The sequence below is a fragment of the Euprymna scolopes genome, chromosome 46 (assembly GCF_053919585.1).
Source record: "Euprymna scolopes isolate OS-2025 chromosome 46, ASM5391958v1, whole genome shotgun sequence".
NCBI classification, from domain to species: Eukaryota; Metazoa; Mollusca; class Cephalopoda; order Sepiida; family Sepiolidae; genus Euprymna; species Euprymna scolopes.
The window spans coordinates 91,260,638-91,274,619 of record NC_136527.1 but is presented as its reverse complement, the minus strand read 5'-3'; the positions used below and the strand labels follow the sequence as shown (position 1 = coordinate 91,274,619).

Sequence of the window (13,982 nt, the reverse complement as noted above, 5' to 3'; positions counted from 1 at the left end):
ACAATTTTCCAATACATTGGTAAACACTGAATGTTTTTCCGATCTGAATAAACATGTTACATTAAATAAAAACACTAAAATATATCCAGTTTTTATTTAATGTAATGTGTTTATTCGGCTCGAAAAACATACAGTGTTTACGGATCTATTGGAAAATTCAAAATGGCGCCCGACTCTCTCTTTGACATGGTAGGTTTGGGGAAAGGAGTTATAAATAAAAAAAAAACTACACAAAATACGGTTAAAAACTCGCTCAATATATATGTTACCGTAGGCTGACATATATTCGGTGGATTTTTAACAGTATTTTGCATATGTTTTTATTTTTAACTCTTTTTCCTAAACTTACCGTGTTAAAGAGAGAGACAACTTTTCCGAATCTATGGGGTATCTTGCCTTTGGTAACATTTATTTGTTATATCTTTGATTTTTTTTTTTACTCTTCTTTTCGTTCTTTGGTTCCTTCAGCTAAATCGCCGTCATAATGAATCAAAAAAGATAAATATTTTACTTACCGATTCTGGACTGTTACTGGGGCTTGGTGACCGTTGGATTGTCACCAAAGCCATTACATTCGTTAAAAATCCAATCCAATTTTTAGGGAGATTTTCTCCCCCTTTTTTTTTTTTTTTTTTTTTTTTTTTGGTGTTCTTGTTTTTGTTTTTAGATGTGTTTGAATACGTATAGTTGTGGAGAAAAAAAAATTAAGTTTCAGAATTTAGAAAATATGCACATATATACTGGAATTTCGTTTTCTTTTAATAATTGCTGTAGATATATTTAGTTCCAATTTTTGTTTTATTTATATATATATATATATATATATATATAGATAGATAGATAGATATATATATTTGTTGTTGTTTTGTTGTTGTGTTACAACAAAAAATTGTTTTTTTTATAGCTTTAATATTATCTTTTTCTTGTTTTTTTTTTGTTTATTAAAATGTTTTAATCTAAGATCCAGATTTTTTTCTTTCTAATTTCAAATTAATCTCTTTTAAACAAAAAAAAAACAAGAATTCTTTTTCTTTTCATTAAACTGCAATTAATGGCAATATTACATATAGCACATTTCTCTCTATATATATATTATAATATAGTCCTTTCGTTTTTATTTATTTATTTTTTTATTTTTTTAATTTAATTTATAGGTTTTTTTTTATTTTTTTATTTAATTTATAGGTTTTTTTTTTTTTTTTTTATTTAATTTATAGGGTTTTTTTGGGTTTTTTTTTATATGTAACCAAGTGTTTGTGAAATGTCTTTTTCGTTTTCTCCTTTCCTGTTGTCGACTTTATTTCCTCTTCTTTGGCCCACACAAGCCGAATCTACCCGTCTTCTTGGCATATATTCCCAAAATAACATTATAGGTAGATATTGCTAATAAATAAACAAAGAAACAATTAAAACAAACAAAAAAATATCAATCAAATTCTTTGTTTGTTTATGCACGTAAAGTCTCTTAAAATGTCTATTACATCGAAACTGATCACCCTGCTTTGTTTTTTAACACAATTTTCGACCTTTTTTTTTAATTAGTAATAAACCAGAAATATACATACATAAGTAATTATTACTATTTGTTTTCGAGTTTTTTTTGGGGGGGGGGGGTCTTTTTTTTTTTTGACAAAGAAAAGTTCAGAAATATAAGATCAAAAACAGCAGTTTTTGTAGTCTTTCTTTTTTTTTTTTAATTTCAGTTGATTTATATATTTTATTAATAAAAGAAAGGACCGGGTGACGATCTTATATTTAAGTTATTCTTTAAATACGTATATATATATATATATTTTAACAAAAAATGATTTTTAAATAATAAAACACTGGGCAAAAATATTCAATCCACATACAAGTTCAAAAACAAATCGAATCAGAACCGAATCTGTTAAGTGTGTCTGTATATATTATTATTACTATAGGCGTGGCGATCGCCACACACATTTTTTTAGAAACCATAAAAAGAAAACCTGCAGAAGAGAAATATGTCGTTAATGTCAATAATGGCCTGCTTCCTTCTCTTGTTTATAGATCTCGTTTCTTTTGCGTTTTGTTTTGATCCCAGATTCGCACTTATTCTGTCATTTTTGCAGTGGCTATGTCTGACGTCGCTCGATGCATAGCCTACATGGTACGCCATTTATAGTCAACTGCACCGGACATGCGCTGTGACCCGGAAGTGCTTCCTGTCTCCGTGACCTTTGCAGTTTCTCTTTCGCTTTGTTTTATTTTTAGCCTTTTTCTTCGCCTTTTCTTTTCTTCTCGTTCTATATCGGCTGGGTGTTGTTTATTATTTTAAGTAGTCCCCCCCTTTTTTCTTTTTTTTTTTTTTAAATAATATATTATCATTATATTATCCCTCTTATCCCAGTTTTTGATCGATCGAGCATTTCATGCAAGGGAGGTAACAATTAATGGATTAATAAATTACGAAACGCCCCTTCTCATTATGGATTTCGTTTGAAGAAGGCCGAAGGATGATACGGCCGAAACGTAGTGGAAAAAACACCGATGATGAGGAAGTGAGTCCGAAAAACGAAATCCATAATGAAATCACCTCATTCCAGAACTATAGACAATTAATGCCCCTTCTCATGTCTAAGCTAGTTCCTCGCTCCTTGGTTCTTGGTCAATGTAGAGGAAACCTTTCATACTAAGACAATTACTATGTATTTGGATACATACTTACCTGGTATCAGGTAACACCCGGGCCTTCTTGGCCTGGGATCAAACATCAAAGGTGTAGTATCTGTTCCGGCAGATGCCGCAGCCGCACTAAAGACCATATGTGGGGTTGCCCCCACATATCTGACCATTGTTCTTGTAGCAATCAGTTTTGGTCAATGTAGGGGAAACCCTTCATACCAATTGTCACTACCCAGCTCCCTTTCAGGGGAATTGGCTCCCCTCCCCTTACTCTCCACATTAAAAAACGACCTTGTGCCTAACTTTCTCAGTGGGGAAGCAAATAAATAACTACTATTTATTTGGATACTGTCATAGTGCCATCTTTTTTCACCGACATTAAAAACGACCTTTTTTTTTTTTTTTTTTTTTTTTTATTCAATTTTCACCCCAAACAAGGCACAGTGCCACTTTGAAGCAGGGGGCTACTATTAGGGACTTAATTAGCGGGGTCATTTTGAAAGGAGATAAGTAGAAAGATGTTTGTTAACATTACACTTGAACTTCTGCATATCATTGCAGTTGGGAAAGCAGAATCCCGGAAGGGAGTTCCAAAGACTCGCAGTTCTGGGGAAGAAACTATTTGAGTAAAAGGCTTTCTTGCACCTAGGGATCTCTACTGTAAAGGGGTGGGACCTTGTGTATAATTTGCTTTCGTGGGTAGGCAAATAAATACTAAGTTTGTTTCTCTCTCTGCCGACATGACATCAAGTAAGCGTGATCCTTTTTATTCATCCCTATTATGTTCCTATTTCTTTGCCTCCCCATGAGGGCAGAGTTAGACACAAAGTCGGGTTTTAATGGTGAGGAAAATCCAGCTCCCCAAAACGGGTCACTCTGGATAGTCACTGTGCACTCACGGGGGACCATGCATGCTTCACTTGTTTTAAGTTTAAGTTCTTTCATTCACTATCTACTGTTCGACAGATCTTACTTGATAAGACTTCAGGGGTGACACCATTTTTCAGTGATTAGGCCCACTATTACGAAGGTCATGTGAAAGGTCTCTATGGTGGGGAAAATTCAACTCCCCAAAAAGGGAGAATCTGGATAGGAACAAAAATAAAAATTGTCTCAGTCATGAAGGATTTCTACTCCACTGATCAAAGACAGAAAAGGTGAAGTGCTGCATTAGAACAGATACTACACTGTGATCTTGGCCCGAAGGTGATGTTTTACTATAGACAGCAAACCAAAAAACTGGTCAAAAAACAAAAAAAAAAGGCTTCCTTCGACAGACTATGGATACCCACTGTAAGGGTGCCTGCACATGAGATTTTTTGTGGCAAGAGTTGCACAATCTCCAACCCCACCTCCCCTGAGTCGACATTGTTGAATACCAGTGGCAAGTGGAGGTTCAGGACGACTGGAAACAATGCCGAGATAAGCGGAAAGCACATACAGCGCCTAGAATTCTCAAATGGTCACCCATCTCGTACTGGCCAGGCTAAATGTTGCTTAACTTTGGTGATCTGACGAGAACCAGTGTGTCAACGTGATTATGCCGTAACAAATACATAACAAATAAATGCTACAAAACGCAAGATAAATTACTCTTCTACCTATCTAGATAAAAATTTAATGGAAATCACTCAAGACAAGGCATGAAGCCACTTGATGTTAGAAGCTAACAAGGATGAAATCTGATTATTGCAAAGACAGGAGATGCCTATTGACTTTAGTTTTGAAAAGATCAAGGTGGTAGGTAAAAGGAAAACAGTGAGCAGGAAGAGAGTTACACAACCTTGCAGTCCTTAGAAAGAAACTACTTAAATAGTAAACTGTATTAGAATGAGGTATTAAAGACAACAAATGGATGAAGACCATTAGACCAACAAGTCAAATGAGCTGGAACAAAGGAAGCAGGGAATAAATCAGACAATTCTGAGGAACACATGTTATAATAGTATTTGTAGAAAAGACTGAGACTAGCTACATTACGTCTGTGAGAGAGAGGTTGTGTGTTTTAACTTATTGTAATGCATTTATTAAGTTTGAACTGCAATTAGTGCCACGTTTTTAGGTTAAAATCACAACAAAGATGACAAACATGAGTTTGTCACCTTTGAAGTATCGATAATAGTTCAAAACTCGAAAATAAATTAAACTAATAGCAGAAATCCACTAAATAAATACCACCATGATATTTATTGAGTCGGTTTCTATCAGTATTTTTTTTTTATGAGAGATAAATTCTGTGCTTTTTTTTTTTTTTTTTTTTTTGAAGAGGGAGATGGGGTTTGCTTTTTTTAGGCAATTGCACGTGATTTTACGACCTTGCAACTCAAACTTAGGGTTAGTGATAAACAATTTAGTAAACTGCTATAAAAATGGAGAAGGAGGTGGCTGGTTACTTTTAATGCATCTAAAACCAAGCTTCTATCTTTACATCATCAACGCTCTGACCTCCATCTGGCATCATTTGAAATGAATGGCTCTCGTCTTGGGAAGGCTCCATGTTTTGACAAGCTTCTGGGCTTTTACTCCTGATCTGAAATGGAACACATACATCAAATCAGTTGCCAAGGTCACTGAAAAAATGATGGGATCCTTCTACTGCTCCAGTAGATATCTCACTGCTGATGCAATTCTCTACATATATAAAAGCCAGGTACATCCAAGCTGAGAGTACTGTTGCCACACCTGGCCAGGAGTTGCAAGAAAGATCTTATCCTGCCTTGACAGAGTTCAAAATAGTCTAGTGGGGGAATCCCTTTTCTCTTTCCTGCTAGCCTCTTTTCCACCGAAGAGACGTCGGAAGCCTGTCTCTGCTTTATTGTTATTTTCATGGCAAGTGCTCATCTGAGTTCCAATTTATGATCCTCTCCTTGCCAAATTTTCACAACAAACACTCGTCTAGCTGAAACTACTATCAATAATTTCCCGCACTCTTTATCTGTGCTTAAACTTAAACGTAGATTCCATGAACAAAGCTTCTTTCTACGAACAGCATGCCTGTGGAACTCTGTTCCATTTGCCTTCTTTCCAGCTGACTACAATTTGGTTGTCTTCAAGTTCAACGTAAACAAGTTCTTGATTAGCTGTCCCCGTAAAAAATTGTTTGAAAAAGAGAAGACGCAAAAAAAGTCGTTTTTTTTTTTTTTTGCATCAAAAACGATCAAAGCCGTGTTTCGTTGCTATATTCGCGTTTTGCAATTTCATATTGTCACGTGACGTCAGCATCAGTCGGCCATGTTGGCTAACCACCCTATGAATGCCCATATAGCCTTTTATTGTATTGACCCTTAGTTTTGTTTATCTTTTCGACGAATTTTTTTTAGGATGTTCACCAAAAAATCATTGAAACAAAAATGAAAGTAAAAAGACTCCAGAAAAATTACTGAAATATAATCTTTTTTTTTAATCAATTAATTTTTTTTTTTTTTTTTTTTTTTTTTACACAGTGATCACCACTTATCAAGGCCCGGAAGCCACTCAGGGATAAGGGTTATTGCAAGTACATTACGTTAGTGTGGAGATTTGATGGAATGTTTACTTAAGGGGACGGTTCATTAGGAATTTGTTAACATTAGACTTGAAGACATTAATTATTTTTTTATTAATCTGATGTTTTGTTGGTTTTTTAATTAATTATTTTTTTTTTTTTATTAATTAATCTTTTTTTTTTCATTAATTATTTTTTTATTAATCTGATGTTTTGTTGGTTTGTTTGTTTGTTTGTTTGTTTGTTTGCTGGCATTCGTTTCCTTGATATCTCTCTTTTAAGAATTTGTTTTTTATTTCACTCATCTTCACTCCAAACAAAGCATATCGCCACTTGGACGTAAGGGGCTACTAATTGGGATCATACCTAAGATGTTGGTTTACATTACATTTGAACTTCTGCATGTCAGTACAGTTTGGGAAGCAGGTAGCAGAAAGGGAATTCCAAAGTGTAGCTGTTCTAGGGAACAAGCTATTAGAGTAAAAAGCTTTCTGGCATTTAGGGACATCAACAGTGAAGGGACATGATTTTTCTCCTAAGTAGGTTTGTTGGTGGATTTGTACGTCAAAGGGAGGGGGCACATCAGAGCACATTCCATTAAAATACTTGTAAATCACAGTAAGGCATCATTTCAGCGATGGGACAGAAGTTGGAGCCTAGTTGATGAAGTGGGACCTATTAGACTCAAGACACATGTTTTTGGACCCTATACAAGAGGGAGAGAAGGATATTGGGTAATTAAAGGAGGGACCATGTGAAGGTTGCCAACATCCATTGTCGATGTCCTTAATCACTTAGCCACTGTTGCTGCTGTGTTGAATGCAAAAATCAAAGCAAATCATACTTTCCTGGCATCAATTGAAATGGATGGCTCTTGTCTAGGGGAGGCTCCATGTTTTGATAAGCTTCTGGGTTTGACCTTTACTCCTGACCTGATATGGAACACGTACATCAAATCTGTTGCGAAGGTCGCTGGAAAAATGGTAGGATCCTTCTATCACTCCAGAAGATATCTCGCCCCTTGATGCAATTCTCTATCTATATACAAGTACGTCCAAAGATGGAGTACTGCTGCCGCATCTGGGCAGGAGCTGCTAAAAACAGCCTATCCTGCCTTGACAGAGTACAAAATAGGCTTCGTAGCCTAGTGGGTGATGCCCTTTTCTCTTCCCTGCAACCTCGCTCCCACAGGAGAGACGTTGCGAACCTATCTTTGTTTTATCATAACTACCATGGCAAATACTCGTCTGAGCTCCAATCTCTGGTCCCCCCCTTGCCAATCTTTCACGATAAACACCCATCTAGCTGAAACAACTGTCAATAATTTTCCCCACTCTGTATCTGTGCCAAAGCCAAAACGTAGATTCCATGAGCAAGTCTTCTTTCTTAGAAGTGCACGCCTGTGGAACTCTGTTCCGTTTGTCTGTTTCCCACCTGACTACAACCTGGATGTCTTCAAGTCCAACATAAACAAATTCCTGATGAACCGCCCCCTTAAGTAAAACACTTTATCAAATCTCCAATACTAAAGTACTGTACACGCAATAACCCTTATCCTCGAGTGGCTTCCGGGCCTTAATAAGTGGTGACTACCTTGTAAAAAAAAAAGAAATGCTGCTATGAAATCTGACATAGTGATATGGAATAAGTCAGAGAGAGTAGCAACCTTGGTTAAAGTGAGTGTCCCTAATGATGGAGGTCTGAACAGACCGCATATCAAGGTCTCATGTATGATATGAAAAGAAACTGGAATCTTTTAGAGATATCAATCATACCAGTTATTATAGGTGCCACAGGGCTTATGAAGAAGAACCTGAAGTCCTACCTAACTAATATTCCTGGTGAACCAAGTGCAAAAGAGATTTTTTTTTTTTTTACATGGTATTCACCACTTATCAAGGACCGGATGCCACTCAGGGATAAGGGTTATTGTGTGTACAGTAATCAATGGGATAGTATTGTAGTAATCATTAGTATTGGAGATTTGATAAAGTGTCTTACTTAAGGGGACGGTTTGTCAGGAGTTTATTTATGTTGGACTTGAAGACGTCCAGGTTGTAGACAGGTGGGAAACAGACAAACGGAAGAGAGTTCCACAAGCTTTGTTCATGGAATCTACGTTTTGATTTAGGCACAGATAAAAGATAAGAGATCCAGACTCTCCTTCTGTATATATATATATATATATATATATATATATATATATATATATATATATATATATATATATGTGTGTGTTAAGATTTCTTATTCCTTAGAAGCGCTGGTTGAGTTTGAATAAAATAAATATGTATTTGTTGCAGACCAGGATATAATAATACCCTAACTCGCCACAAGAAAATAATGAAACGAATTGAATTGAGGGAAACAAAAACTCAATTGATGGATAAGATAAACGTCGTTTATTTGCTGTTGAAAGAATGAATGTTTTAGATATAACATGTGTTCATGTCCATGCGAGTGTAACCATCGTTTGTTGCAGGACTGGTGTTGTAGAAAGAATAAGTTCGGGTCACTATCGTTTGTTCGCACGTGGAAAGAGAAGTGAGTAGTAGAAATGAGAATGATAGTCCAGCGTGTAGACAAAGAAAAAGAATGGAGAGTTGACGTCAGTTAGCAGTCAGCTACGCGAAAGTGTTCTCAGGGACCAGTAGTAGATAGAGAGAGAAAGAGTGAGAATGTGTACGTACGGTCTGTATTTTTTTTTTTTTTATTCAATTTTCACCCCAACCAAGGCACAGTGCCACTTTGAAGAAGGGGGCTACTATTAGGGAATTAATTAGTGGGGTCATTATGAAGGGAGAAGAGTAGAAAGATGTTTGTTAACATTACACTTGAACTTCTGCATATCATTGCAGTTGGGAAAGCAGAATCCCGGAAGGGAGTTCCAAAGACCCGCAGTTCTGGGGAAGAAACTATTGGAGTAAAAGGCTTTCTTGCACCTAGGGATCTCTACTGTAAAGGGATGAGACTTAGTAGCTTGTCGGGTTTGTCGGGGGTAGTTACGTCGGGGAGGTACAAGTGTTTGCAGTTCGTCAGAGCATTCGCCATTAAAGTATTTGTAGAACAGGCGGAGGGATGCAACATCTCGTCGATGGGACAGAGGTTGAAGCCTAGATGACAGTTCAGGACCTATCAGGTTGGCGACTCTTTTTTTAACCCTGTCCAGGAGTGAGAGACAAGCAGCAGATGCACCAGCCCAGATGTGACAACAGTACTCCATACATGGGCGAATGGTTGCCTTATAGAGGTATAGGATACTGGCAGGCGTAAGATGTTTTCTAGCACGGTAGAGGGAGCCAACCTTCCTTGCAGCAGCCTTGGCAATGCTCTCAATGTATCTATTCCAGTTCATATTCCCTGTAAACGTTAGGCCGAGGAGTTTAAAAGAAGTACTTTCAGGCAATGTGTTCTTGGCCATTGCTATTGGTGGTAGAGAAGGTTTCTTGTAGTTATTGAAGGAAACAAGCTTAGTCTTAGCAGCATTGAATGTGACCAACCATTTTTGTCCCCATTCCACTACGGATTGGAGGTCATCCTCTAGTGTTTCTGCCATTTTCTTGGATATGTGTTGATTTGTTTTCCCCTCATATCTGTTATAGAGAGTGGTGTCATCAGCAAATATACCCATCTCCGAAACAATATTATCAGGGAGGTCGTTTATGAATATCAGGAATAATAGAGGTCCAAGGATAGACCCCTGAGGTACTCCCGCATTTATGTCATATTGTTTGGATGTATGTCCGTCGAGGACAACTTTGATTTTTCTATTACTTAAGAAGGATTTAATTACATTATGAATTCTTCCAGTGATTCCATATGATCTAATTTTCCTTAGAAGACCATCGTGCCATACCCTGTCAAAAGCCTTAGATATATCAAGGGCCACCGCTCTACCCTCCCCTGTTTTATCCAATGAACGGTATATACGTTCAGAAACTACAGTTAAGATATCTGCTGTTGAACGGGCTTGCCTGAATCCATATTGTTTGTCAGTCAGGAGTTTAGCAGCTGTTAGGTGCTGGACTAGGGCTTGATTAACTAAGGACTCAAATATTTTGGCGAAAAGCGGGAGGAGGCTAATGGGGCGATAATTTAGTGGGTCAGTTCTTTCACCAGAATTCTTGAAGACTGGTACCACAGAGGCGGTTTTCCAGCAGTCGGGAAAACAAGATTTGTTAAGGCATTTATTGTAAAGTTTGGACAGAACTGGAGCAACCTCGGCAGAGCATTTTTTTAATAGCACAGCCGGGATGAGATCTGGTCCACATGCTTTTGAGGTGTCTAGGTTTTTTATGATAGCATGTACCTGAGAAGGGGTGATTTTCAAATCGTCAAGTGTGGCGTCTGTTCGCAGAGGAAAATCAGGGAGTGAGTGGTGTACCGAGTTCAGTGTAGAGTTTGAAGCAAACCGACTGGCAAGCAGATTAGCCTTGTCAGTTGCCGTGCAAGCAACCTCATGATTGTTTGTTAGTGGGGGAATAATTGACTGTCCATTATTAACTACGCTGTTGTAGATTTTCCAAAAATCCCGGGTTCCTAATTTCTGTGCTTCGATGCGCTTTCTGGTGGTTTCAGAGTAATCTGTCTTAGCTGTGTCTATCACTCTCTTACAATTATTTCTAGCTTCTATAAACTTCTGTTTATTTGAGCTGGACTTATGTTGGTTGAATCTGCGGAACGCACGCTGCCTTTGACAAATGGCAGCTGCACAAGCAGAAGTAAACCATTGGGGAGAGTGGGGCTTGCTATAGTGTTTCCGTGCGGGAACATGTGCTTCAATAGCAGTTTTGAACCATTCAGTTGTCTCATTTGCACACTGTTCCGCTGGAAGAGTAAAGATATTTTGCCATGGGGCATCTCTGATGAGCTCCCTGATGGCTTCTCAATCAGCCTTTTTGTAATACCTCGTTGTTTTGAGTAGTGGGTCTCCAGTTTTAGGGCGAGAATTTAGGCTGATTTCTACCATTATCACAGCATGATCAGCATTCCCGAGTGGGCTGTGGGCATTTGTTGTACAGTCATTGGGAACCGTTGTCAGAAAGAGATCTAGAAGTGAGGCATGTTGATCGTGCTGGTCTGGGAAACGTGTCGGAAATGTAACCAACTGAGATAGGGAATGAGATATAGAGAAGCTATGTGTTGCGCTACCAGCTACGTTTTTTTTTAATTTTTTTTTTTATTACATTTTCACCCCAAACAAGGCAAATTGCCACTTTGGTGTAGGGGGCTACTATCAGGGGCAACAACTACTGGGGTACTATGTAGGGATTTGGGCAGCAAGGTGTCGGTTCACGTTACACTTGAACTTCTGCATGTCAGTACTGTTGGGGAAGCAGGGACCTGGAATGGAATTCCAGAGTCTTGCGGTTCTGGGGAAGAAACTATTGGAGTAAAAAGATCTTTTACATCTAGGGATCTCTACAGTGTGGGGGTGGGATCTAGTAGCCTGTCGGGTTTGTCGAGGGTGCTCACGTCGTGGGGGCACAAGTGATTGCAGTTCGTCAGAGCATTCACCACTAAAATACTTGTAGAACAGGCAGAGGGATGCAACATTTCGTCGATGGGACAGAGGCTGAAGCTTAGATGCCAGTTCAGGGCCTATCAGGTTTGCGACTCTCTTTTGAACCTTGTCAAGGAGCGAGAGACTAGTAGCAGATGCACCAGCCCAGATATGACAGCAATACTCCATACATGGGCGAATGGTGGCCTTATAGAGGTACAGGATACTTTCGGGTGTTATTAGTTTTCTAGCACGGTAGAGAGAGCCTACCTTTCTTGCAGCGGCCCTGGCAATGCCTTCAATGTAATTGTTCCAACTCATGTTTCCTGTGAACGTTAGGCCAAGGAGTTTGAAAGATGGACTCTCAGATAAAGAGTCGTTGGCCATTGCTATGGGTGGTAGAGAGGGTTTCTTGTAATTATTGAATGAAACTAGTTTAGTCTTGGCAGCATTGAATGCGACCAACCACTTTTGTCCCCATTCCACTACAGATTGGAGGTCTTCCTCTAGTGTTTCTGCCATTTCTTTAGAAATGTGTTCATTCGTCTTCCTGTCGTGTCTGCCATAGAGTGTAGTGTCATCAGCATATATACCCATCTCAGAGGCAATGTTGTCGGGGAGGTCATTTATGAATATCAGGAACAATAGAGGCCCAAGGATAGAACCCTGGGGCACTCCCGCATTTATATCATATTGTTTGGATGTGCGACCGTCGAGGACTACCTGGATTTTTCTCTTATCTAAGAAGGATTTAATTATGTTAAGTATTCTACCAGTGATACCGTATGATCTGATTTTACTGAGGAGACCCTCATGCCATACCCTGTCAAAAGCCTTAGATATATCTAGAGCTACCGCTCTGCCTTCCCCCGCTTTGTCCAGTGAATGGTATATACGTTCAGAGATCACAGTGAGGATGTCTTCTGTGGAACGGGCTCGTCTAAATCCATATTGTTTGTCAGTCAGTAGTTTAGCATCTGTAAGATGATGGACTAGAGCATGGTTAATTATGGTCTCAAATATTTTGGCAAAAAGTGGGAGGAGGCTAATGGGGCGATAATTTCGTCTGTGTGATTTGAGAATCCTAGCCAGTTACTGTGGTGGACATTGAAGTCACCAAATACATGTATTTGTGCGCTAGTATCGAGGGAGAGTGCTATATCTATGCTGTCTGAGACTTTGTTTATTAGGGTACAGTCTTGGTTTGAGGGAGAGTGGTAGAGAAAATACAAGTAGCTAATATTGTGTTGCATATTTAGTCTGAAGCACATAAAGGCCTGGCCCTCTGATTCTAGTTTTATTTCTCTAGTTAGGGGGAGGGTGTTTCGAATATAGACTCCAAGTCCATGCATATGTCTGTCCGAGTCCTTACGGTAGAGTGGGAGATAACCAGGCATGTTAAAGTGGTTAGAGGGAATGGAGGAGTGAAGGTTAGTTTCACTTAATGCTAAGATATCCGGGGTGTTTACAAGGAGAAATGACTCAACATCATCTAAGTTAGTTCTAAGCCCGTGGATATTAGTAAATGCAAGCCTGAGGCAGGTTGGTTTTGTTTGAGTTTGGTCCTGGTTTAAACATAACTTTTGCTTGAGCTGTCATTTCATTTTATTTTATTTAAAAGTTTCAGTTAGGGTGGATGAGTGAGGGGGTGCTGGACAAGTAGTTGTGCAGAATACCAGACATGCAATACAAGTAGACCATCAGCTGTCCTCACCCACAGGATTGTGGCCTCAGGAAAGCCCACCGGGGATGAGTGCAGGGTCCCTTTTCATGCGTGACATGGCACTACAAACATCCCGATATTTTACAACTGCTGATGGAGCAGCCGCTCTAAGCGCTACCAAAGAGTTAGGGCTCCTGTACTATCAGTCGGAAACAGCAGCCAGGAACTGTCAATCCGGTACCCTCAATCCATTAGGCAACTGCACCGACATATATGGCACTGAAGCACCCCACTGTGTCCAGTTTAGAGGGATGGGATGTGGCGGGAGTGGGGAAAAGCGGCGTTCATTGCCCTAGTCAGGAAACAAGGTCAACCACTGGGTGATTCAGACGAGTCCCTGTGATAGTACCTCTACGCCTGGCCAATAGGCAAAGAAGGAGTATGAAAGCCGGGCGATAGACATGAGTCTATCTCCTCCTTAAGCAGTTTAGGTTTGCCAACCGGTGATTTGTTTGAGTCACCAGCTCTAGGAAGGTTGTCGTCCAGGACTGAAGAGGCCTCCCTCCCCTAGGTTTAGTTTCAGAGTTTTCCTTCTCCTAGACGGATGACCTGGGAAGACCTACGGGTCCATCAGCTCCGAGGGGGTTCGCCCCGCGCCTGGGTCCTAATCCAGGTATTTCTGCGAT

At 39.2% G+C, this 13,982-nt stretch overlaps 1 protein-coding gene across 1 annotated transcript in view; it reads right to left on the bottom strand.

Annotated features, from left to right (window-relative positions):
* LOC145270911 (uncharacterized) overlaps positions 1-2,178 on the bottom strand; it is a 317,731-nt gene extending 315,553 nt beyond the window's left edge. The window contains exon 1 of the mRNA XM_080126463.1: positions 516-2,178. Coding sequence (XP_079982589.1) covers positions 516-569 — 54 coding nt within the window. The 5' untranslated portion in view covers positions 570-2,178. The remainder of the gene's footprint in view (positions 1-515) is intronic.
* Between the last annotated feature and the right edge of the window lie 11,804 nt (positions 2,179-13,982).